At 41.6% G+C, this 24169-nt stretch overlaps 1 protein-coding gene across 1 annotated transcript in view; it reads left to right on the plus strand.

Annotated features, from left to right (window-relative positions):
• LOC124803199 (neural-cadherin-like) overlaps positions 1 to 24169 on the plus strand; it is a 275285-nt gene that overhangs the window by 228465 nt on the left and 22651 nt on the right. The window contains 4 exon segments of the mRNA XM_047264381.1: positions 8947 to 9060; positions 13700 to 13886; positions 23300 to 23448; positions 23450 to 23490. Coding sequence (XP_047120337.1) covers positions 8947 to 9060; positions 13700 to 13886; positions 23300 to 23448; positions 23450 to 23490 — 491 coding nt within the window.

Genomic DNA, 24169 nt, shown 5'->3' on the forward strand with positions numbered 1-24169 from the left:
CTACACTTTAATCACAATGAAAACAACCAACACTACATGTTCAGCATTTGTTGTCTGTAATTATAAACATGAACATCCGTCTGACAATGAACTTTTTTGTTGAGAATGGGTAATGGTGCTATTTATTCTTAAGAAACTATGAACAGCAGCTTGCTGCTGTTTGACCTTTGTCTAGGTATTAACATTTAATACAAAAGTGAGACATGCAGTCTATACCTTCTGAAACCAAATGAGCAGTTCCTTTAAGAAAAATGATGGAAATGTAGAAATGTAAGAAAAAGAAGGGCAAATCATGAGATTTATAAGAATCTTCAAGTCTTGGACCAGAAGCTGATCACAAACTATTTTAGTCTGAGTCTCTGAACAATTGAATGTCAGTGCCTTTGAATGTTTCTAATTTTAACACATGATCATTAAATGACGTGTGATAGAAAAGCTCTCTCCAATGTAGGCAACTCGCAAATACTGAGAATTTTTTCTCAGTATCTATATTTGAGGATTGGTAACTACTGTTAGCTGCATTAAAATACACTCCTGGAAATTGAAATAAGAACACCGTGAATTCATTGTCCCAGGAAGGGGAAACTTTATTGACACATTCCTGGGGTCAGATACATCACATGATCACACTGACAGAACCACAGGCACATAGACACAGGCAACAGAGCATGCACTATGTCGGCACTAGTACAGTGTATATCCACCTTTCGCAGCAATGCAGGCTGCTATTCTCCCATGGAGATGATCGTAGAGATGCTGAATGTAGTCCTGTGGAACGGCTTGCCATGCCATTTCCACCTGGCGCCTCAGTTGGACCAGCGTTCGTGCTGGGCGTGCAGACCGCGTGAGACGACGCTTCATCCAGTCCCAAACATGCTCAATGGGGGACAGATCCGGAGATCTTGCTGGCCAGGGTAGTTGACTTACACCTTCTAGAGCACGTTGGGTGGCACGGGATACATGCGGACGTGCATTGTCCTGTTGGAACAGCAAGTTCCCTTGCCAGTCTAGGAATGGTAGAACGATGGGTTCGATGACGGTTTGGATGTACCGTGCACTATTCAGTGTCCCCTCGGCGATCACCAGTGGTGTACGGCCAGTGTAGGAGATCGCTCCCCACACCATGATGCCGGGTGTTGGCCCTGTGTGCCTCGGTCGTATGCAGTCCTGATTGTGGCGCTCACCTGCACGGCGCCAAACACGCATACGACCATCATTGGCACCAAGGCAGAAGCGACTCTCATCGCTGAAGATGACACGTCTCCATTCGTCCCTCCATTCACGCCTGTCGCGACACCACTGGAGGCGGACTGCACGATGTTGGAGCGTGAGCAGAAGACGGCCTAACGGTGTGCGGGACCGTAGCCCAGCTTCATGGAGACGGTTGCGAATGGTCCTCGCCGATACCCCAGGAGCAACAGTGTCCCTAATTTGCTGGGAAGTGGTGGGGCGGTCCCCTACGGCACTGCGTAGGATCCTACGGTCTTGGCGTGCATCCGTGCGTCGCTGCGGTCCGGTCCCAGGTCGACGGGCACGTGCACCTTCCGCCGACCACTGGCGACGACATCGATGTACTGTGGAGACCTCACGCCCCATGTGTTGAGCAATTTGGCGGTACGTCCACCCGGCCTCCCGCATGCCCACTATACGCCCTCGCTCAAAGTCCGTCAACTGCACATACGGTTCACGTCCACGCTGTCGCGGCATGCTACCAGTGTTAAAGACTGCGATGGAGCTCCGTATGCCACGGCAAACTGGCTGACACTGACGGCGGCGGTGCACAAATGCTGCACACCTAGCGCCATTCGACGGCCAACACCGCAGTTCCTGGTGTGTCCGCTGTGCCGTGCGTGTGATCATTGCTTGTACAGCCCTCTCGCAGTGTCCGGAGCAAGTATGGTGGGTCTGACACACCGGTGTCAATGTGTTCTTTTTTCCATTTCCAGGAGTGTAGGTATGCACATAATGTGTAGCCCTTATTCTTATGGCACATAGCCAACTATTTTTCCATGATAACTATCAGTGTAACCAAGAGGACATTAAGTTAGCAATAGAAGATAAATAATAACTTGTATTAAATATAGAAGAGGAAGCTGTAGCTTTTTCAAGGCAGCAGCAATCATGTTAGTTTTATATCTTAAATTTAGCCGCAGTAAGTGCAAATAAAGTATAGGAATTTAACAACAAATAACAATTAATTTAGTTTCTAAGAGCTTTTCCACTTTGTTGTAATTATCTATTGAGTGATTTTCCATTCCTGCAGATTTTCTTCCATCAGTGTAACACAATGAATGAACTGTCATCTTCTGTAAGTACAGTATTTTCCCTGTTTCCTTGAACAATATTCCAAACTGGTTACAGTTTATTGTCAAAGGTGTTACTTCTGTAATGTTTACAGCTTTTCTTTGTATATGGAGACTGCAGGACTGTCTTGTTCAAAAATTCAGAAATTTTCTGTGAAGTGAAGACAGTAAGCTACTGCTGTTGACACTGGAGAAGTGTGTACCAGCAATTCTCATAACTTTCTTTGGATTTGACTGTGCTGCTGTCAGACCTCATTAGTGTACTTATACTTTGTACTGTACTATCATTGTTTTCATTTTATCCGGTTCATGCCTAATACTTAATCTCACTGTTATTAGCTTGACCATTTTCTAATTTCCATCTCTCTTTCTCCCTATTCCCTTCTCTCTCTGTGACTCTATCTGTTTATCTGTCACAATAAATACAACCAGATTTGTGCAGTTCAAGACCTCAACCTAATTACATATAAAGTTGATAGAGTATTTTCTTTAATTCAGTAGAAATATCATTAGTGAGACCCCATGCTGTTTAGGGGTGTGGAAACTAGTTTTCACAGAAACCACACAATGGGACTAGATAAAAAATATGTATTGCAATAAAGTTGTAGATCCTGTCTTGAATTGTTCTACCGTTTTTATTATTATTATTATTATTATTATTATTATGGTGACAGACCACGAGTAACTGCCACCTACGAAGTGCAGAGTAAATGGTCTTTGGGGACTCATGGTTCTTTTGTTTAGTCTTAGGAACTTTGACTGCAGCGTGCATGCTGTGAATTTCTGTAGAGTTCTTCTTGTGTTTTGTGTAATTACATGAACTTAATAAAAGTGCCTGATTGTAATCGGTTGGAGTTTTCTGTGCACGGTCAGTCGCTACAGCCAGAAAACCCACATTCGTGACCCCGAGTTGCGAAAATACATTGCATTTGCTCGCTGCGTACCACTGTTTTTGCGCCAATAGACAATGTTGCAACCTCCAGTTTTTCCCACAGTGGAGGATGCCACAACTGCAGAATGGACAATCGACTGTGAAGCACAATGCTTTACCCCGTGTGCTACTAATACATTGGGAATGTTTGTATCTCCCGTGTTTGCCTCGACCGGCCGGACGACCCTAACCTCTGCCGGCACACCACACCGGGCGCTGTACACATCGGGGTGGACACCTTCTACAGCATTCTACACTTGACAGAATGCTCCTCCAGGACAAGATCCCAGAAACCCTTCGCCCGAGTTTCTACCACAAAACATGGACAACGTGGCTGTCCAGTTTTGGGGTCCACATGCAGGGCTGCCCCCTCCTCAGAGCGGTCTGCCATTTAATGTGTCCATCTCCATGTCAGTCAAAGGGGCACTCGCATCAACTGCACCGGCCCATGTATACACCTACCCAACCTGCCACCCCACGCACACCTCGAGCGATGCACTTGCCGTGGTTCTGCCCTATCACTCAGTGCTCAATCGCAATCACATGTCTCTGCTCTAGATTTTGTCTGCATCAGCCGTTGATCCTTCCATGTCTGCCATACCCTGCTCATCGTATGGCTGTGCAGATTTCCTGCCTACAAGGACTGGATATTTTTTCGTGCCTTTCCTACACCCCCGCAAGCACTGGTCCCTGGTCATTTTCCGAAACTGTCGCCGTTACAACCAGACAACCCAGTGACATGGTTTATCTTGGTGGACAACACCTTGGACATACATGGTATTGCGGATGACAGCACTCATTTTGTGTGTTTAGTGAACCACCTGCATGACCACCCTGATCTCATCAGCGACTTGTTGCTGAACCCACCCAAGAGCAACAAATATGGCTCTGCCCACGAACTATTCATTGAATGCCTTTCTCATCTGCCAGCCGATACAATTCACAACATTATTTATGATGAGCCTTTAGATGACAGAACCCCCTCACAGCTGTGGCGATGCTTCTGTGCGCAGGTCAGTACCGAGATCTTGCCAAACTTAGCGCTCTGGGCATCGTGGTTGGTGAAACTGCTGCAAGGACTACAATTACATTTGCTTCCACATACTATAGCATCACTCGAGGATAAACTATGGCTGGTAGACCAGGCAAATGCCATTATTCGGCACTGCCACCTCCCTCCATGCAGCACAGCACCTAATACCACTGAGGTTGGTAATCCTGTGAGCATAATTCCACCATCAGATGGTAGAGGCCGGGCATGTGTGTATTGCGGGCAGCACACAGAACAGCAGCCATCTAGTGGCAAAGATCAGGAATCGCGACCGGGCCAGCAGCAGCCTCTCCCCACCCCAACCAGGCTAGCGCCTGCCCGCCTGATGCTTCGGCTGGCGGGATGAGTACAGCTAACTCCACATATGCTGGTTCCACTCCAATTACAGGGATGCTGCTTGCAACTGCCACCCGCCCTGCACATTCCCAAACACTGCACGCAGTAGACGCCACGGCTTGCAGATGCATGCAAGGGCGCCCATAGATGTTGCATTCTGTCAGATCCCCCACCCCATGGGGATGTCTTTACACCTTGGATTTAGGTTCGTGCCAGTATTTTGTCATTGATACCAGAGTAGACATTAGTGTCATACCTCCCACATTTACTGTAATGGACATGACACCAGCTAAACTGTTCCTTCGAGCAGCAAATAAATCGCCACTTCATGTCAATGGTTTGGCTGAGTTACCTATTGAACTCATACCTGGCAAACAGTTCACTTGGTCCTTCTACACGGCTGACATAGAAGACCCAGTTTTAAGCATTGACCTCCTTTTTCATTTCGGACTGTCTCACCCAGCTTTAGTCCGGCGATGCACTGCGTGGGACTTGGACACCACTGCCCCCCGACACCAGAGATGCGCCTCGTGGAACTTTGTCGCCGCCAACACGGACAGCTTCCCCAGCACATTAGGTTAGTGACTCTCACATGCTACCGATTCCCGTTCACGATGGCCGCCAAGTGAGTTCGCCAGCCCAGCTGAACACTATCACGAATGGCACAACACACAAAATTGTCACAACAGACGGGCTACTAGTGCATCATAAAGCACGCCAACTGCTGCCACATAAGCTATGCCTCGCTAAGGCTGCAGTGGAGGAACTTCTGTGGGCAGGTATTGTTCATTCATTGGACAGTAACTGGTCTTCACCCATACATTTAGTTTCCAAAAAGGTCTATCAGTGCCTCAACGCGTGGACCGTATTAGACAATTATCTGACACTTCATATACAATACTTTGTGCAAGTATTTAGCAGGGCACGCATCTTCAGTGTTTTGGACTGCTGCAAGGAATATTTACAGATAAACATGGAACAGAGCAACATACCAAAGACAGTGTTGATCACACTTTTCGGCCTCTATGAATTTTGTTACATGCCTTATGTTCTCAAAAATGCGGCCCAAACTTGGCAACATTTTATAGACTCACTTCTCTTTAACTGCACATACTGTTACACATAACTCAACAACATACTCAATTTTTTCCTCCTCTGACAGAGAACATGAACTCCAGTTGGCCATGATACAGGACTTACTGACACGTAACAGAGTCGAGATCAATAACGGTGAGTCACAAATCCTCTGCACCGCTGTCACTTTTCTGGGGTACACCATTCCCTCAGAAGGTATACGCCCCTCTCAGGAGCAGTTTGACTGCATTTGTGATCTACCCCTCCCAGTGTAGTTTCATGAATTACACTGGTTTTAAGGAATTATCAGTTTCTATCATAACCTGCCGATGGCGGCAGCAATTCAAGCCCCTTTGACTGATGCACTGGCTGGGAAACAAACCTCAGGCAGTCACTGACTACAGTGGTCTGACATCATGGTGAGAGCTTTTGAAGACCTTAAGTCAGCGTTAGCACGTGGTGTCACTCTCGCCCACCCTTTGCCAGATGTCTGCATCTCTATTACAGCAGATTCAAGTGATTTTGCAATCAGTGCAGTCCTCCAACAGCATTCAGTGACATGACACAATCACTCCATTTCTTTTCCAAAAAACTATCTATGGCTCAATGTAAATCGTCAGCATTTGACAGAATTGCTTGCAGTTTATGAAGCTGTAAAATATTTCTGCACAGACATCGAAGGAAGGAACATAACTTTCACAAACCATTGCCCCCTCGTGGAGGCTATCCATAACCCTGCTGTTGACCTTCCCACACATAGGTTTCGGCAGATGGACTTAATTTGCCAATACACAACAGACATCCGTTACATCCGAGGTTCAGAAAATGTGTTGGTCGACTACCTACCATGTATCACTGCAATTTTGTTCCCCATTAATTTCGATGAATTGGCCCGCTTACAGAACAATGACGCTGAATTGCACAACTCCCGACTGGACCCAGATACTTCCCTCCAGATCATTTCCCGCAACCTACTGTGCTCAGTCAGTCCACTGAGGTGCGATACGTCTGTGGGCACCACCCAGCATATTGTTCCCCCTGCTCTGCGACACCCAGTATTCGCTACATTACATAGCCTTTCACATCCTGGTGCTAAAGCTACTACACACCTTGTTACAGAACACTTTGTGTGGCTGGGTGTGAAGAGGGATTGTTGTACTTGGGCTCATGCTTGTTTACAGTGCCAGTGCAGCAAAGTCGGCAGGCACACACAACCCTGTTGAAGTAAATTTGACATCCCAAAAGGCCACTTCCAACATGTGCATCTGGACCTCTTAGGACCGTTACCTGTGTCTGATGGTTTCAGGTACATCCTGTCTGTCATTAACCGTGTTACACATTGGGTGGAGCCAATACCCCTGCAGGACATCATAGCAGATTCCGTAGCCTGCATTCGTATCCTCCTTGATAGCTCAATCCAGCTGCTCTACATCCATTGCCACTGACCAGGGAAGGCAGTTTGAATCCCTGCTGTTTAACAAACTCTGCATACTCTGTGGGGTGGATAGATTCTGCACTACGGCTTGCCACCCACAGAGCAATGGACTGATCAAGCAGTGGCACAGGACTCTGAAAGCTGCTCTCGTGTGCCACGGCATTGAGTGGTCGAACGCCCTTCCCTGGGTTATGTTAGGAACACACACAGCTTACAAGACAGACCTCCAGGCTTCACTTGCGGAGGTCCTGTATGGTGAGACACTAGTTTTCCCCAAAGAGTTTGACAACAATGAAGCAGTCGTCTACCTGTCTGACCTCCCTGTTCTAGTTGAACATGTCCAGACACACATAGCTGTGATCTGCACGCCCCCTCCGTGACAACACAACTGTCCTTGGGTCTTTTTGCATTCAGCTCTGTACTCTTGCGAGTTTGTTATGTTGTGGGATGACGCAGTCAAACCGGCATTACAGTCACATCACTCTGGCCTGCATCGAATAGTGGCTCACATGGACAATACTAAGGACATTCTTGTCAGTGGCCGTCAGCAGATAGTTTCCCTTCAATGCGTGAAACCAGCCTGGATGATCACGGAATCTGTACCACACCCTCTCGAGTCAGGTGTTTCTCCGTCAGGTAATGACTCCGATCTCACACAGACAGCCCCCTCCCCTGTGCCCTGCCTTGATCATATGTGCACTGAGCCTACACCTGTGGGCAGCTCAGTTGTTGCATGTGACGATAGTCTACCCTTGTTTCACGCAGGCACTGAGTGTGACAATCCACAACCTCAGGCCCAACCACATGTTGCATGTGACATTACCCCATCGCAAGTGTCGGCATCCAATGCCCCCACAGAGTGTTCCAGTGTTTCTCCTGAACAATGTTATTTTTCCCCACCACCTCCCCTTGTGCCCCCTATGTCCACTGTCGACAAAATCTGCATCTCAATCAACGCCTCTGAGCGCCCACGTGACGAGCTTTACTTGCAACTCCACAAGGGATCCATCTTCGTCCTCTGCATAGGGGACACTTCAGGCGAGTTCACCCCCATGTCACATATCACCATCCTGCACACAGTCCCCATCCCACATGGGGTGGATATGTCAGGCATAGCTGCAACGGTTAGCACCGACAGAATGCTCAAGAATTGCATCCCCCTCTCCGCCTGTACTGCAACACCGACATCTTCTGTGCCAGTCCAGTTCACGCCTGCAGGTCGACCAGTCCGTTCCCCCCATCCCCCACTGGATGGCGGACTATACCAGCATTAGCCCACCCTGCACAGACAGCAAGGACTCTTTGCACATGCCTCTATCAACCAGCAAGCATCCCACAACATTACTACACAGGAAGACACCCACGTCCTTCCCCCAGTGCTCCGCACTGCTGGGGGAGGCTATGTGGCGACCATTGACTGCAAGTAACTGCCACCTACAAAGTGCAGAGTACACGGTCTTTGGGAACTCATGGTTCTTTGGTTCAGTCTTGGGGACTTTGGTTGCAATGTGCTTGCTGTGAATTTCTGTAGTGTTCTTCTTATGTTTTGTGTAATGACATGAACTTAAAGCCTGATCGTAATTGGTTGGAGTTTTCTGTGTGCAGTCAGTCACTACAGCCAGAAAACCCACATTTTTATTATTTAAACTAGAGTTGATGACATACACAATACCCAGAGGTTATTTACTACATTGTAAGAAGTGATGTAACTATAGGAATGATAAATTGTTATCTCATTTTGAGTTTGGGTGTAATGTATTGGTCTACACCACATTAAATTTTCCGCCATACTGTATTTTTTTTGGCCTCTGTTTAGATCAAGCACCACCACTTACAGTTGTACTACAAGGTGATGGGTGGTTCCAGCATCGAACATCTTATCAGCCTTGATTTTGTTGCTGTGGATGATGGACAGTGGCACACAACTAAGGTAAGCAGTATATTCATAGAAGTTTACTCTTTCAGTTTCCTTATCTCCAGTTAGCTAGTTTCAGATTTTCACTCATCATTGGATGAACTGCAAATATGTTTCAAGTAATTATTCAGAACTTTTTTTTGCAATGTTTAAGCTAAGCATGTGCAGTCAACAAATCAGACTTGTGAAACAAATTTCTTGCAGTATTATATGAACATTTGCAGAATGTTCTTCAAACAGTGTTACTGCTTGTCTAAAATATGCTAATTCTGTGCAGCAGATTTGTATATGTGCTACATTATATGATTTGAAATGGGTGTCAAAACTTGGGTTGCACACTTCAAATGTAAGGGAATCAAGTGCTGACTCATCCTACAATAAAAGTTGTCAGTAGTCAGCTTCATGCCAAATAGTCATTGCAATCTTTTATTATTTTATTACAGACTTATCACTTCTCGTAAAGTTTTTCTTTTGAGGCCTCTTGGTCAGTAATGATATTTAATGTTTAACAGTATAAATAATGCATCAGTCTGCTTGAAACCAATAGTGTGGGAAGCTGTTGAGGGGAATATTGTTAATACTGAACAACGCTCATCAGCATACTGTACTGACACAAAATAACTGTGAATGACAATGCATTTCAAGAACTAATGATCAATTATTGAAGAGTGCTGACAGATCACTTCAGCTGAAGGTGTGAAAGATGATGACATGTACAAGCATCAGTGGTGAGGGTACAAACATCAGCAGGAGCAGGAGGAAGTCTAACAGCTGTTTTCAGAATGAGATTTTCACTCTGCAGTGGAGTGTGTGCTGATACGAAACTTCCTGGCAGATTAAAACTGTGTGTCCGACCGAGACTCGAACTCGGGACCTAACAGCTGTTTTGTTCAAAATATACAACATCAATTTGATACAAAAAGATATTAGTTCAGAAATGTACACCAAGTTTTGAATCTTTTATTTCTGAATAACTCTCATAATTAACATAGATGTAAAATTCCTGTAACTTAATATTATTATGTATACACTGGGATGACAAAAGTTGTGGGATATGTCCTAATATCATGTCAGACCTCCTTTTGCCCAGCAGAGTGCAGCAGCTTAATGTGGCATGGACACAACAAGTTTTTGGAAGTCCCCTGCAGAAATATGGACCCATACTGATTCTATAGCCATCCATAATTGTGAAAGTATTGCCATTGCAGGATTATGTGCAAGCTCAGTTATGCCCCACAGATGTTCAATCGGATTCATGTCTGGTAATCTAGGTAACCATATCATTCATTCAGATTGTGCAGAATGTTCTTCAAATCAATCATGAACAGTTGTGGCCAAGTGACATCATTGTTTGGAGCCCATGAATTGCTGCAAATGGTCTCCAAGTACCTGAACATAACCATTTCCAGTCAATGACTGATTCAGTTTGACCAGATGATCCAGACCATCCCATGTTAACACAGCCCACACAATTATGGTGCCAATACCAGCTTGCAGAAAGCCTTGTTGACAATTTGGGTCCATGGCTTCATGAGGTCTGTGCTACACTAAAACCCTGCAATCAGCTCCTGACAACTGAAATTGGGACTCTTGTCCAGGCCATGGCTTTCCAGTCATCAACAGTCACGAGGCCAAGAGAGGGCTGCAGGCCATGCCTTGGTGTTAGTAAAGGCACTCATGTCACTTGTCTGCTGTCATAGCCCATTAATGCCAAATTTCATCGCACTGTCCTACTGGATACATTTGTCATATGTCCCAAATTGCTTTCTGCTGTTATTTCATACGAAGTAGGTTGTCTGCTAGCACTGGCAACTCTACACAAACACCACTGTTCTCAGTTGTTAAGTGAAGGCCAGTGGCCTCTGCATTGTCTGTGGTGAGAGGTAATGCCCGAAATTTGGTACTCTCAGCATGCTCTTGACACTATGGATCTCTGAATATGGAATTCCCTAATGGTCTCCAACATCGAATGTCCCATGCATTGAGCTCCAACTACCATTCCATGTTCAAAGTCTGTTAATTCCCATTGTGGCCATAATTATGTTGTTAACCTTTCCATTTGGATCACCTGAGTACAAATGACAACTCTGCCAAACACTTTCCTCTTATATCTTGTGTATGTGATGCTGCCACGATTTGCATATATGCACGTTCCTATCCCATGACTTTTGTCACCTCTGTATATGCGTAGCTCTACAAGGGTGCAGTTTCAGGAGAGAACTGTGTGTGTGTGTGTGTCTGTGTGTGTGTGTGTGTGTGTGTGTGTGTGTGTGTGTGTGTGTGTGTGTGTGCGTGTAACAAATGTGATCTCTTCTCGATGTGATCGATTAATGCTATACTTCTGGGTGTTGAATCAAGTTGTGTTTCTGTTTTGTGCATAATATTTTGATAATTGACCCAGTCATCTTCTTCAGGTGTTACAAGCATTGCTGTTATATGTACAACATGCCTGGACTCCAGCCAGGCAGCAAGTATACATAACAGCACTACTCACAGCACCTGAAGAAGATTAGTGGGTCAGCTGTCAAAATATTGGGCATAAAATGGACTCAACAACTCAGTTGAATGGTTGGAAGAGCCACCTTTAATTTAAAAGAAGTTATGTTTTGAGTGTAACACCCCTTTAAATAGGTAGTGTGTAGATTTTAGTAATTAGGTGCTCTTCTTTTTCAAGCTGAGTAATGTTTTCTCTCTCATGAGAGTTAGAAAATTACATCCAGTGATCTAAGTGTCAAAAATTAGATGACAGTTAATACTGTGTTATGTTTGTCTTTTAGATACTGCATTAACAAAATGATATTGAAATTACTGACATTTTAGTAAGTTTCCAAGTGTCTCCACACAGTAAAACATCTATAGGTTCAAGGTTAATGACTATTTACTGCTACTTATTTTTTTTCTTTCACTGCATCTGTGAAAACTGTTTCTATATCTGTATCTTTAATACCAAGTGGTTAAAGCAAAGTGCATCTACTCACAGAGGTCCAGTAAGGGCTGTAATTATCACATGGCAGCAAAACTTGGTAGATGTGCTAATGCATTAATGCAGAACTGATTTATGCTGAAAAAAAAAAGTTCCAATTTTGGCCACCAGATGTAAGTCTGGTGCTGTGAATGGAAGAAAGACATACAGAAATGTTTCCATATGTAATGCATTAGGAATGGGCAGAAAAGGTCAAAGTTATTATTAACGGCTGCATACACAATTTATTTAATACAATCACCAGAGACGTCAACAAAATGCTGCATCTGTAAAAGAAATTGATCAATAGTAGTTTGCAACCCATGTTTTTGAATTTCATTATCATCTTCCTTCAACCATCTAATGACATTGGGCCTCTCCACAGACCTTTCAGTCAGCAATAAACTGCCCAGGCAGCACTGTAATTGCTGCTGTTCATATAAAACAATTTCGCTAAAAGCACACAGCCTGTCTTCTCAATAGCCATACTGACTCACGTTATGGCTTGTCAAATGACAGCATGGATATCATACCTTCATACAAACTGTGTTAAGTGCCAGATTTGCTCCTGGCGGCCAAAACTGGAATTTTTCCAGCATAAATTAGTTCTGCATGAACACATTAGCATATCTTCTAAGTTTTGCTGTCATATGACAAATATACGTCACATTAGAGCTCTACGAGTAGGTGCATATTTACCCTTGAGCGAGCACGCCCAGCAAAAAGACTGCCAAAGAAGTAAGGTTTTGGCCAAAAGGCCTTCTTCCAAATTAGACAACGTACACACACACAGTCAGGCAAACGCAATTCATATGACCACTGTCTCTGTTCTGGCCACACTAGCCAGAAAGAGTAGTCGTGTGTGTGTGTGTGTGTGTGTGTGTGTGTGTGTGTGTGTGTGTGTTTACTTGTTTGACTGTCTCTCTATTGTGCCTATTTGTGAATCAACATTGATTGATACTACATGATGAGTGGCAATGTGTTCTTTTGATAATATTGTCATTATTTCATTCTGGACTTCCCATTGTTTGAACAGCTGTCTTCATGTTCCAAAGGTAAACATGTGTGACAAAATCAGAGTTTAATCTTAGTTTAACTAAATGACAAAAAAATAAATTTGCATTATATGAGCTAAATCACTATTTAATTTAATTTTTATCACTGTGCCAAGCATAAGTGTTATCCCACAGTAATGACCCAGTGAAGCGTTAAACAATGCAGTTGCATCAGACCCCAGCCAACCACTTACTTGATTGCTAATTATATAATAGACAACTGTCTTATTGTGCGGTTGTGCCACTAGCTCAGAATCTAGGTCATTTTCTTGCATGGCTCATAATTTTTTTCTCACCTAGCTGATTGTTTATTGTATATTACTGCTCTGCTCACTTGAACACAGCACAATTTAACACTGTTAGCTGAAGCGATAACGAAGGAACAGGTATGGCTTTGCAATTGTAAAACAATAATGGAACAGTAAAAGACAACATTATCTGTGGATTGCGTACTTTACGCATAAGTGTGCCCCTGCAAGGGATCATCATAACTGCCCAGCACAATTTCCACATTACTCACTCTCCAGTTTTGAGATAAAATAATGAGACAACAGCATCTTCAATTATGTAAGTAAACTTAACTTTTTCGTGTTGTGATTTTTCACAGATGTTAAATAAAGCCCATCAAATTTCACAGGTTTTGCTGTATGGGTTCACAGCCATTTTGCAACTCGACGTTGGTGAAGGGCGGTATTACAATGAATGCTTTTTCCTTGAAAGCAATCACTGGATCTTAATTGGCAAACAAAATGAGTTATATGCAGCTGGACATAAAGAAATTGGAAACTTGAAAATGTTTCATCTCTTTGAAGATTTTCAGAATGGTAAATACTACGAGATATATTACAAATGCAAAAAGCTATCCCATTAGGAATGACTATAGCAGTATGACTGCCATGTTATCTGCTGCATGTTGCAATATTTTGTACTTCATTCTTAAAGAGAACAACTTATTTTTCCATCTTCAGCAACTAAGAAATACCATCAGTTTATAGTCTAGATGCATTATCACATAGTTCAGAACTAATTTTACCTGGTGGCTCTATATACTCTGCAGTGAATAATATTTCATTTTCCAAAACAGGACTATGCAGGTTTTAAAACTTAACATACTAGATGTATCGTCAAGAGGAGTGGTTTGCATGCAGATGCAGAGAGATCCATGAATTCCTATGCATTGTGGTATAATACGAGGGCTATCCACAAACTACATTACGTTTTCGTTTCTGTCCATTAGGGGCGGGGCTAGCGCGGTCATCTTGGTGTCATGGCATTCCGCCACTCAGTCGGCATCCTGCCGTGCTAGTAAGAGGTTCGTGCTGTACTCCATTGAGTTACTGTGACAGTTTGAAATGTCAGTGTTAATTGAAAATGCCGCGAAGTGTGAAGTGCGTGCTGTAATAAGGTTTCTGACTGCAAAAGACTGTACGCTGATAGAAATCTATCGGCAGCTTTGTGAAGTGTTTGGGGACAACATAATCACTGAAGGTGGAGTGCGTCAATAGGTCATAAAATTTAAAAATGGCCAAACTAACGTTCACGACAAAGAGCGAAGTGGAAGACCCAGCGTAGTGACTGCCGAACTTGTAGAAAAAGTCGATGCCGCGGTCCGTGAAAACCGTAATTTCCCAATAACGGAACTCTCTATGAGTTTTCCACAAATTTCACGAAGTTTGTTGCACGAAATCATTACCGAAAAGCTTGGTTACCACAAGTTTTGTGCAAGATGGATACCAAAAATCTTGACAGAGATTCACAAAAATCAGCGAATGGCTGCAGCGTTAAAATTTTTGGACGCTTACAGGAAAGATGGCGACTCATTACTCGATCGCATCATTACTGGTGACGAAACATGGGTTAAGCATGTGAACTGCGAGACAAAATTGCAGTCAATGCAGTGGGGGCACACAAATTCCCCCCAAAAACCCAAGAAATGCATGCAGACAATGTCGGCAAGGAAGGTGATGGCGACTGTCTTTTGGGACAGAAAAGGTGTGATTTTTGTGGATTTCCTGGAAAGAGGCACTACAATAAACTCTCAAAGGTATTGCCAAACTCTGCACAACCTCAGAAGAGCAATACAAAACAAGCGCAGGGGAAAGTTGGGCTCAAAGATCTTGCTGATTCACAACAACACCCAGGCCCACACGGCAAATGCCACTTGTGAAGTTCTCGAATCTTTTAAGTGGGAGTTGTTTCCTCATCTGCCGTACAGTCCCGACCTGGCACTGAGCGACTTCCACTTATTCCCAGCAATGAAGAAGTGGTTGGCTATGCAGCGTTTTGATGACGACGCACAGCTTCAAGAAGAGGTAACCACGTGGTTGAAGGCGCAGGCGACCGAATTTTACGACGAAGGAATTTCCAAGCTCATCCATTGCTATGATAAGTGCCTTAATTTAAATGGAAACTATGTAGAGAAGTAGTATTTAAGTGTGGCTTTCATCTGTACATAATTTAAAAAAATTCCAATACTTTATTTATTTTTAATTCCAAAACGTAATGTACTTTGTGGATAGCCCTCGTAGATAAGGCCTTCCTCCCATAATTTACCTTATGCAACCATACTCTCTTTAGTTAGCCATAACAAAGAGAATGCCTGAGGCTGAAGATACTTCTCTGAAACCATCTGAACAATCTGCATATGACAGCAATATGGTTTGTCTTATATAAGCACTGTGGATATTTATTATTTGATCAGTTGCAATATTTCTCTAAAAGAGTATCCATACTATTTATAATCCCATTTGCATTCTGAATTGAAAGGATAAGTATTATTGTTATTAATACACATAATCAATAATCTCTTAATCATATTCATAATTAGTCATTGATAACTTTAATTATTTTGTTCCATTAGTGCACATAGTTTCAGTCTTGTGAATCACTGTAGTATTTCAGATAAGACATTAAGGACCTTCCTCAGTAATCTGCATCAATCCCTTGCTCATTTACCTATGAAGCAGGCTCAGTTTGTTTACTTGTTACAGTGTAACATATTTATTTTATGAGAATAATCTAGACACAGGTCTCTCTTCCATTCCTTCTCATTTAACCAGTATCAGCTCATGCAGTGTAACCTGCACGAGATCTGTATACCAGCAGTAATCATGTAATCATAAATTGTAATTATCGCCTTTAAAAAACCAGGCTGTGACCATAAAACTTGGTGAGAGTGTTAATCCTGCTTTACATACTGACCTGTCAATGTGGCACATTTTTCCCAATGACTGGTGACTTTTTGGAGATCCTAGTTGTGGAAGTCCACATTTTGGCTTTTCAGGAAATATTCCACTTTGAAAATAACTTCATCATCATTCTGGAAATGCCTACCACAGAGTGGTTTCTTCACCTGAGGAAAGAGGGAGAAGTCACTAGATGCCATGGTAGGAGGAAGACGTCACTAGATGTCATGGTAGAAGAATTTAAGGGTGGAAGGGGGGGGGGGGGGGCAGGGGCACAAAATTTGGTAATCCAAAGAAGCAATATTAGTGACTGTGTCCTTTGCGGAATGAGGTGGGACAATGTCTTAGAGAAAAGACACCCCTGGCTGGTGCAAAGGGACACCCTCCTCTAACATTACCTTCTTTTTATAGAAATAGGCGATACCAAAAGGTATCTTAAACCTTACATAGGTTAACATTCTCAGCTGTTTCATTGAATGAATTTCATTTGATTTTGTGTATGATGCATTATATTTCAGGATAAAATATATAAAAAGAAATTAAGCTGTTACAATTGGTACATCTAAAATTGTTCTTCTTGTAGAAATATTTGGAATTATGAAATATCTGGCGTATTTAAAATTCATATTATTAAATGCACAGTCTAATGCTAATTATTAAATTTATTTCTGGATTAATTTATAAAATAATGTTATATGTTGGTAAAGATTCTACTTTTTTCAAGAAACTTTGTAAGCTCTTTTGCTTTGTAAACAGTTTGGAATATTGTGAGTACTGCAGAAAGTGAGGAGTAGTGGGCATGCCTCTGATGGAAATGCACATTTTTTAATTTTATCTACAGCAGTGCAATTGATGGTTGTATGAAAATGGAGATTGTGAAGTCAGTGTGAGATAGAAGAATGGGATAAAATAAAAGAAAATCATAGCAACAGATAATACTTCAATAGTTATTTAGTCATCTGGAACCCAGTAAGTCAAAATTTCAGCAGCAAAAATGTACCCCTAGACACAAGAACTGGAGCCACCAACAAGAGAAAATGAAGATAACAAAAAAGTTTTTCTTTTGTATATCTTACACCTCATGAAGCTTTCAGAACTTCTGCAGAGACAGAGAATTTTAATAGTGATGTGTGGAAGGGTAATATTACACTGGCTTTCTGCAATGCTTCATCTTGACAGCCTCTCATACCCTCATCAACAGACTTCAGTAGCATACTGCTGTGACAGGCTTTCCTTTTACAAGTGTAATCTGCTATTACCACACTACCACACCATGCCAGACCAAAAATGCTAAAAATGATAATTGCAGCTTCACCTCTTTTGGTGGTGGTCAGTGCATGTGTTTCCATTGTTTGCATTTCTCCTTTGCCTCAAGGTCATTGCGATACACCCAGAACTTCTTCATGGTTAAGAGCAGCTAAAGAAATCAATCAAGTGCTTGACACAGCTGCAACATTTCACCTGTTGCCTTCATTTGGTGGGCTCTTTAACTACAAGTAACTAGTCACAGAACCTGCTGTGTGATGAACTTTGCTCATCCAGAAAGTCATTCAAGATGCTGAAAACTAATCTTTGACTGATTTTCACTTTTCCCACTGTCATCATGATTGTGATGTGCCTGTCTTCGAGTAATAGACCTTCACTTCACTTGTGATCCCCTGTTCTTCACAAAGAGATGGCCTGCCATTTTGTTCTTTGTTATTCAGACTTGTTTGACCATACTGGGGAAGTGTTATGCTGCCTAACCACTGTGTCATATTATGCTGCATCACTGCCATACACTTCCACCAACTCATCATGGATTTTTGTAGCACTGTTTCCTTTCACATGCAGAAAACAAAACACTGCCCTGTACTCCACTTCATCAATGGGATGTGCTGTTTTGTTTTGGTTCATCTAGAAACATGCTGTGGCACAGGGGTTTCTGTGTGTATCAAGACTGCAGACATATATCTGCAAACAAACAAAACATTAATTATGGGAGTGATAATTAAAACTTTATGCTTACCCCTCATGTGTATCCTAATCTTTCACTTTTCATTCAGGTATTAATGAGATTCATTTGAGGTTCTTTATTGTCACAGTGACATTGTTAGAGACCTCAAAAATATTGCTGCTGGTTTTTGCAGAGAATGAGGTTTGATTTGTACATGTCTCACACAGAACTGCTTTTATGTCTTGCCTGTTTTTGGAATGGGGGACTGATGACCTTCGCTGTTTAGTCCCCCTTAAACATCCCAACAACCACCACCAGAACTGCAATACTCCAGGTATGGCTTAAGCAACAAGCAGTATTCCTTTTGCTTCTTTTTTCTTGAGCAGTAAATTACTGTTGCAAGCTCCTCCTGGAGAAGTTCACAAATTCCTAACTTCCTTACCTATGGTAAACCATCAGATATTTGCAAAGAATTTAATATTAGAGCAGACACAAAAGGTTATGTTATTTGTATGTACTGTAAACAATTGTTAGTCTGTTACATTTACCTGTGTAAGCCCTAACAATTCTCGTGAGTTCTGTACTAAGGAGATGTCTTTACCCAATCAACCACTCTATCCTCAGTCTTTGTAACTCACATCAAGAGCCAACAATGAACTCTACCATGTATGTTACCTAAGCTGTCTGTCATGCCCTGAGCAAATCAGACTATAACATGTAAATTTGTTGCTTCTGTAATCCAATCTATTATAGCCAATGTAATGTATTGCATATTATACAAACATATTTGGTTTTATAACCACAGGTGTTAAACTGGCTGGCCCTTAATTTCCATTATCATGTGGATTTCTGGGTGCAAACCACACTGTATGCTAGCAAGTGTTCTGATATCTCTCCTCTCTCCTAGCTTAGCAATTCTGTGAGGCTGTTCACAATTGCTGGGTCAGTATTTCTGATTCCATCAGCTGGAACATTGGAAGGTCCATATGTCTTCAGAGAGCTTTTTTTTTTTTTTTTTTTTTTTTTTGTATCTAGAAGCCCTTGAGGCAGTTTGTGGTATACTCTCACTCAGTTCCTTCTTTAGCATCTGAATTATAAAACACTATCCATACAAATATTATAAGCTTGTGTTGAGCAGCAGACATTTTTCCCCATTTACTTTTTGTAATAGAAACATTCAACTTCATTTCTTCTTTCTTCTCTGGTCACATATTTCCAAACTGTAAGTGTATTCTTCATTATCATATGCATGTGCTTCATTACAAATAATGTATCTTTCCCAATTTATTTTTGGAAGTTTTGGCTCAAGTTTTCTGATATGATGCTTCAGTTTTGAGCATTCCACTGTTTAAAGCATTCTTTCAAAGGATTTCCCTATTTTCTTCATTCCTAATACATTGCCAGTTAAAAAAAGTAAGCATCCAGAAGACATGTAACTTCATACATGTATTTGCCATTGGCAGGTATGTAACTAACTAAGAGTTGTGGTCTTCTGTGACAGATAGAATGGCCACCAGAGTGCATTAGTGTTGCTCATGTTTAGTGTTGTTATCAGGTATGGTAGGATACATAAGATGTGTGAACTGTGCCAGATGTTGAGTGGCCACTGTGAAGAATGTGGAGATACCATGTACTAGTGTGGGACAGAGATATCAGTGCAGTGCCTGATAGAATTTGGAAAAGGGACCCGTTATGGATCTGCATTTGGGCAGCTGGTCAGCTCGTACAATGACCACACCTGACCACATCCGTGCCTGCAATCAGAGAACAATTAATGGATGCCCTTCAACCTTCTGTGTAATTTTGCACTATTCTTGGAGGAAAGCGGAAGGTGGACTACATAAGTACTCTCCCATGTGTAGGTTGTTGTTAACACCATAACACAAACAACTGCGTTTGGAGTGGTGCCATGACTGGAAAGCTTCGACCGCTGAAGAATGGTGATTTGAAGTGTTAAGTAATTGATTGTGGTTCTTCACTACCCTGTATGAACATCACAGCAAGTATGTTGGTGACATGGGGAGGGTTCCTATTCTCCTAATGCTTTGGAGAGGCACAGAGGTATTACTCCTGGCTTCATCATGTTGGGACCCATCATGTACAATTTCTCATCGTGCCAGTATGCAGTATATTAAGGATTGGATACAACAGTTGTGAGCCAGCTTGCCACAGGAGAGGATATAATGGCTTTCTTATATCCTTCACAACCAAATTGGTGCAGCACAGGTTCAGCCTCATACTGATCATTGGGCTCATGCTGCCAAGTTTTTTTTATAAATTTGACTTGATGCTGTAAATACATATTACATACCCTATCAGTCCATGAAGTTTCATTTTATTTCCTGCTTCCCTTTGTACTGGTCCATAGTAAGCTATAGTGCTTTTTGTGCACAAATACTGATTTATAAGCAGTCTATGCAAAGTTATAACCATTCAGTCACATTCGGTGGCTATATTGTAGTACTATGCAAGAATGCCTATACAAAGAGTATGGTCATCAGTACAAGATGCAGACTGTCCAATAATAAATAGGACAATCTACCATTAGCCAAGTAAGTGAATTTAAATATCTTGGAAGCACAGTAACTGAAGACTTGAGATGTCACCAGGAGGTGAAAACTCGAATAGTGAAGGAGGCATTCAATAGAAAGAGGGGACTCTTATGTGGCAAATTAGATAAAGGACTAAGGAAAAGGCTTGGCAAATATCTTGTCTGGGGCGTGTCACTATATGGGACAGAAACATGGACACTGAGACGAGAGGATGAAAAAGGTTAGAAGCATTTGAGATGTGGATGTGGAGGAGAATGGAGAGAATAAGCTGGATGGAAAGAGTGAGTAATGAAAGAGTATTGGAAAGTGTTGGTGAGAGAAGATGTCTGCTGAAGGTTGTAAGAGAAAGGAAAAAGAACTGGTTGGGACATTCATTGAGAAGGGAGTGCTTGCTAGCAGATGCTTTGGAAGGATTGGTTTCTGGGAGAAGACTGAGAGAAAGAAGGAGATACAAGATGATAGATGACATAAAGGGAAGAGGAAATTATGCAGACCTGAAGAGGATGACAGAAGACCAGACAGCCTGGAGAACTACCATGTGAAAACCTGCCTTTTGGCAGAACACTGATGATGATGATGATGATTGTAGTACTATGCAAGAATGCCTATACTGATATGAATTAAACTGATCTGTCTCCAGTCTGCTTAATCATGTACCTTAGGGACGTTAATATAAACATAAAAATAAATAATCTCATATGTGTGAAGTGAGTGTATCATAATTAAAATGAAATCTGCACTACTAGTATATCTGATTCCTTTATAATAAAAAAAATTATCTACCATAGGTTATTCTAGCCATACCCATACAAAATACTATTCATAGTGTATGTTAATGTATCCTTCTTGTAACATTTTATAATACCTTATTTCTTTTGTTGTTGTACAGTGCAGAGTAACCAAAATATGTTAAGCCTCTAATCAGAGATACCAGTAACAAGAGACTAGTCAACTTACCACGATATCATGATAAATACATTAATATTTTTCTTGAAATTTGTAAAATTATGGATAACTCTTAATATAATCATGTTTCAATCTTTATTAACTTAAAACCATCTTCTAAGCTATGTTATTTATATCTGTGGAAGTATAAATTATCTTTCTCTTTTCCTCTTTTATATTGTTAAAGTTATGGTTTTTTTTCTTTGAAAATATAATTTCAGTTTCATTAGGTACCAGTAATAGGTTGCTTTATAGTCAAGTCTAAGTGCTGAATGAATAGATCAGAATTTATAATTTCAGTGCTGTAAGGCAGGTTGATTTTTACTTGCCTTGAAAATCATTACATACACTGTAATAGAGTTCAAGTCATAACTTGGCCTGGCCTAATGGATAAATTACTAATGCCTTCGCTACTTGGTCCCTGTCAATCAGTACAAGGTAAAATAAATCTTCATCGCTTTAGGAGTTGACTTCTAGCTAGTTACTTTCCCAAATTTCTGGTACAGTGAAGATGGAAACTCAGCCCAGCTTATGAAGTAAGGTCCTATTAAGAAACTTCCTGGCAGATTAAAACTGTGTGCCAGACTGAGACTCAGACTCGGGACCTTTGCCTTTCACGGGCAAGTGCTCTACCATCTGAGCTACCATCTGCGCTGCACTTAATTCCTTTATAATGGTTCTGAATTTATGATTCTCACCTTCTTTCTCAATTAATAATTTGTGTGGTGTCTCTCATTTTGGATGTGTCCAAAAGAACAGACACCATTTTCATCCAGCAGGTTTGTGAATTAAGACACAAAGGAATTACTGACACTGGTTGCAAGCAGGCATTGATTGAAATTATTGGGGAAAGTTGAAAATTGTGCCGAACCAGGATTCAAACCTGGGCCTCCTACTACCTAGGCAGATGCTCTGACCACCAAGCCAATCAGACACAGTGGTCATCGCAACTGCACGCGCTACCCTATCACGCCTCCCATCGGATCCAAATTCTCAACTTATCTGTACACTACTAATGTAGCACCCCTTGCCCATTATCACCATACTCACAGCATATCACCGATTCCCATGAGTCCGAAAGAACAGACACCACATATAATTAATGTGAAATGGCCAATGGTCTCTTCAGTGCAGATGCACACGAGGCTTGAACTCTTACAGGAATTGGCTAAATGCCATGAATAAAAGAGGATAATGGTCCAGGGGTGCTACATTAGTAGTGTGTGGATAAGTAGAGAAATTGAGTCTGATGGGAGGTGTGCAAGGGTAGTCTGTGCAGTTGCAATACCACTGTGTCCTTATGGCTTAGTGATCAGAGCATCTGCCTAATAAGCAGGAGACCTAGGTTCAAATCCCAGTCCAGCACAAATTTTCAACTTCCTTCATTGATTTTGATCAATGCCCATTTGTAGTCAATGTCTGTAATTCCTTTGTGTCTCTATTAACTTTTGAATCTCAAGGATACCTACTGAACTCTTTAATTTGTTTGCCTGACAACCCTTTACCTGATCTTCTTTTTTTGTCAGCTGATGCACATAAACAATTCTTCCATCTTTGAACATTCTCATAATTTGTATCTGGATCTGATTATACACATCCTCTTTTTTTTTAAAAAAAAGGGTGTATTGATGATATACGATTTGATGGAAGAAGCCTCCCACTCCCGCCGTCAGTGAATGGAACCCAATGGGCACAGGCTACACTGGCTCAAAATATGGAAAGAAATTGTTTATCTAACACATCCTGTGATGATATCGCTTGCCCAGAAACCTTTCAAGTGCCATGACGTATGGAACAAGTATGAATGCAGGTAAGTGTTATTTATCTAAAGTTGCAGTTCATTAGTTAGCTGCTTATATGTTCTGTGGGTCACATACTACAGGGAAGATGCTGCCCCAGTGGGAAGTTTGTCACATTTCTCATCATTGATTCTAGAATGACATGATACCTGAAAGTTGAATAGATGAGTTTCAAAATTTAGTAAACTTGTGTGTAACTGTAAATATTTGTATCTCAGATCTGAATACTGTGTCGCAAACTGTAAATTCCTTAATCTATGTATAACAAAATTTAGAAAAAAGTTGTGTAGATAATAATGCTAGGCAATGATATGTAACTCTAGTAAGTAAGGCTCTGACTTATTCAGAAGACTAGAGCAAAAAAAACTTTTTTTTGTAATCAGTTGATGTTTGATCAAAATAAATAAATAAAAGAAAAAGTATGTTGAAAGTACCACAAAACATCTCATCTGTTTCCAAAAAGTGGACAAAGGTTATTTATGGAAACACCACACAAGAAGAAAAAAATCATGTAAACAATGAATGCAATGCAAATTTTGTGCTTGAAAATGCTTTTAAGTACTTTAGTTCTGGATTGTGATAGTGCAATGAGAAATTTCAAATCACTTTGTAAGAAAAAGGATATCTATGACAGTATGCCTAAAACAACTCTTGAACAGCAAGAAACCATCATAAAACACTAGAGAATAT

Source organism: Schistocerca piceifrons, chromosome 6 (assembly GCF_021461385.2).
Source record: "Schistocerca piceifrons isolate TAMUIC-IGC-003096 chromosome 6, iqSchPice1.1, whole genome shotgun sequence".
Lineage (NCBI taxonomy): Eukaryota > Metazoa > Arthropoda > Insecta > Orthoptera > Acrididae > Schistocerca > Schistocerca piceifrons.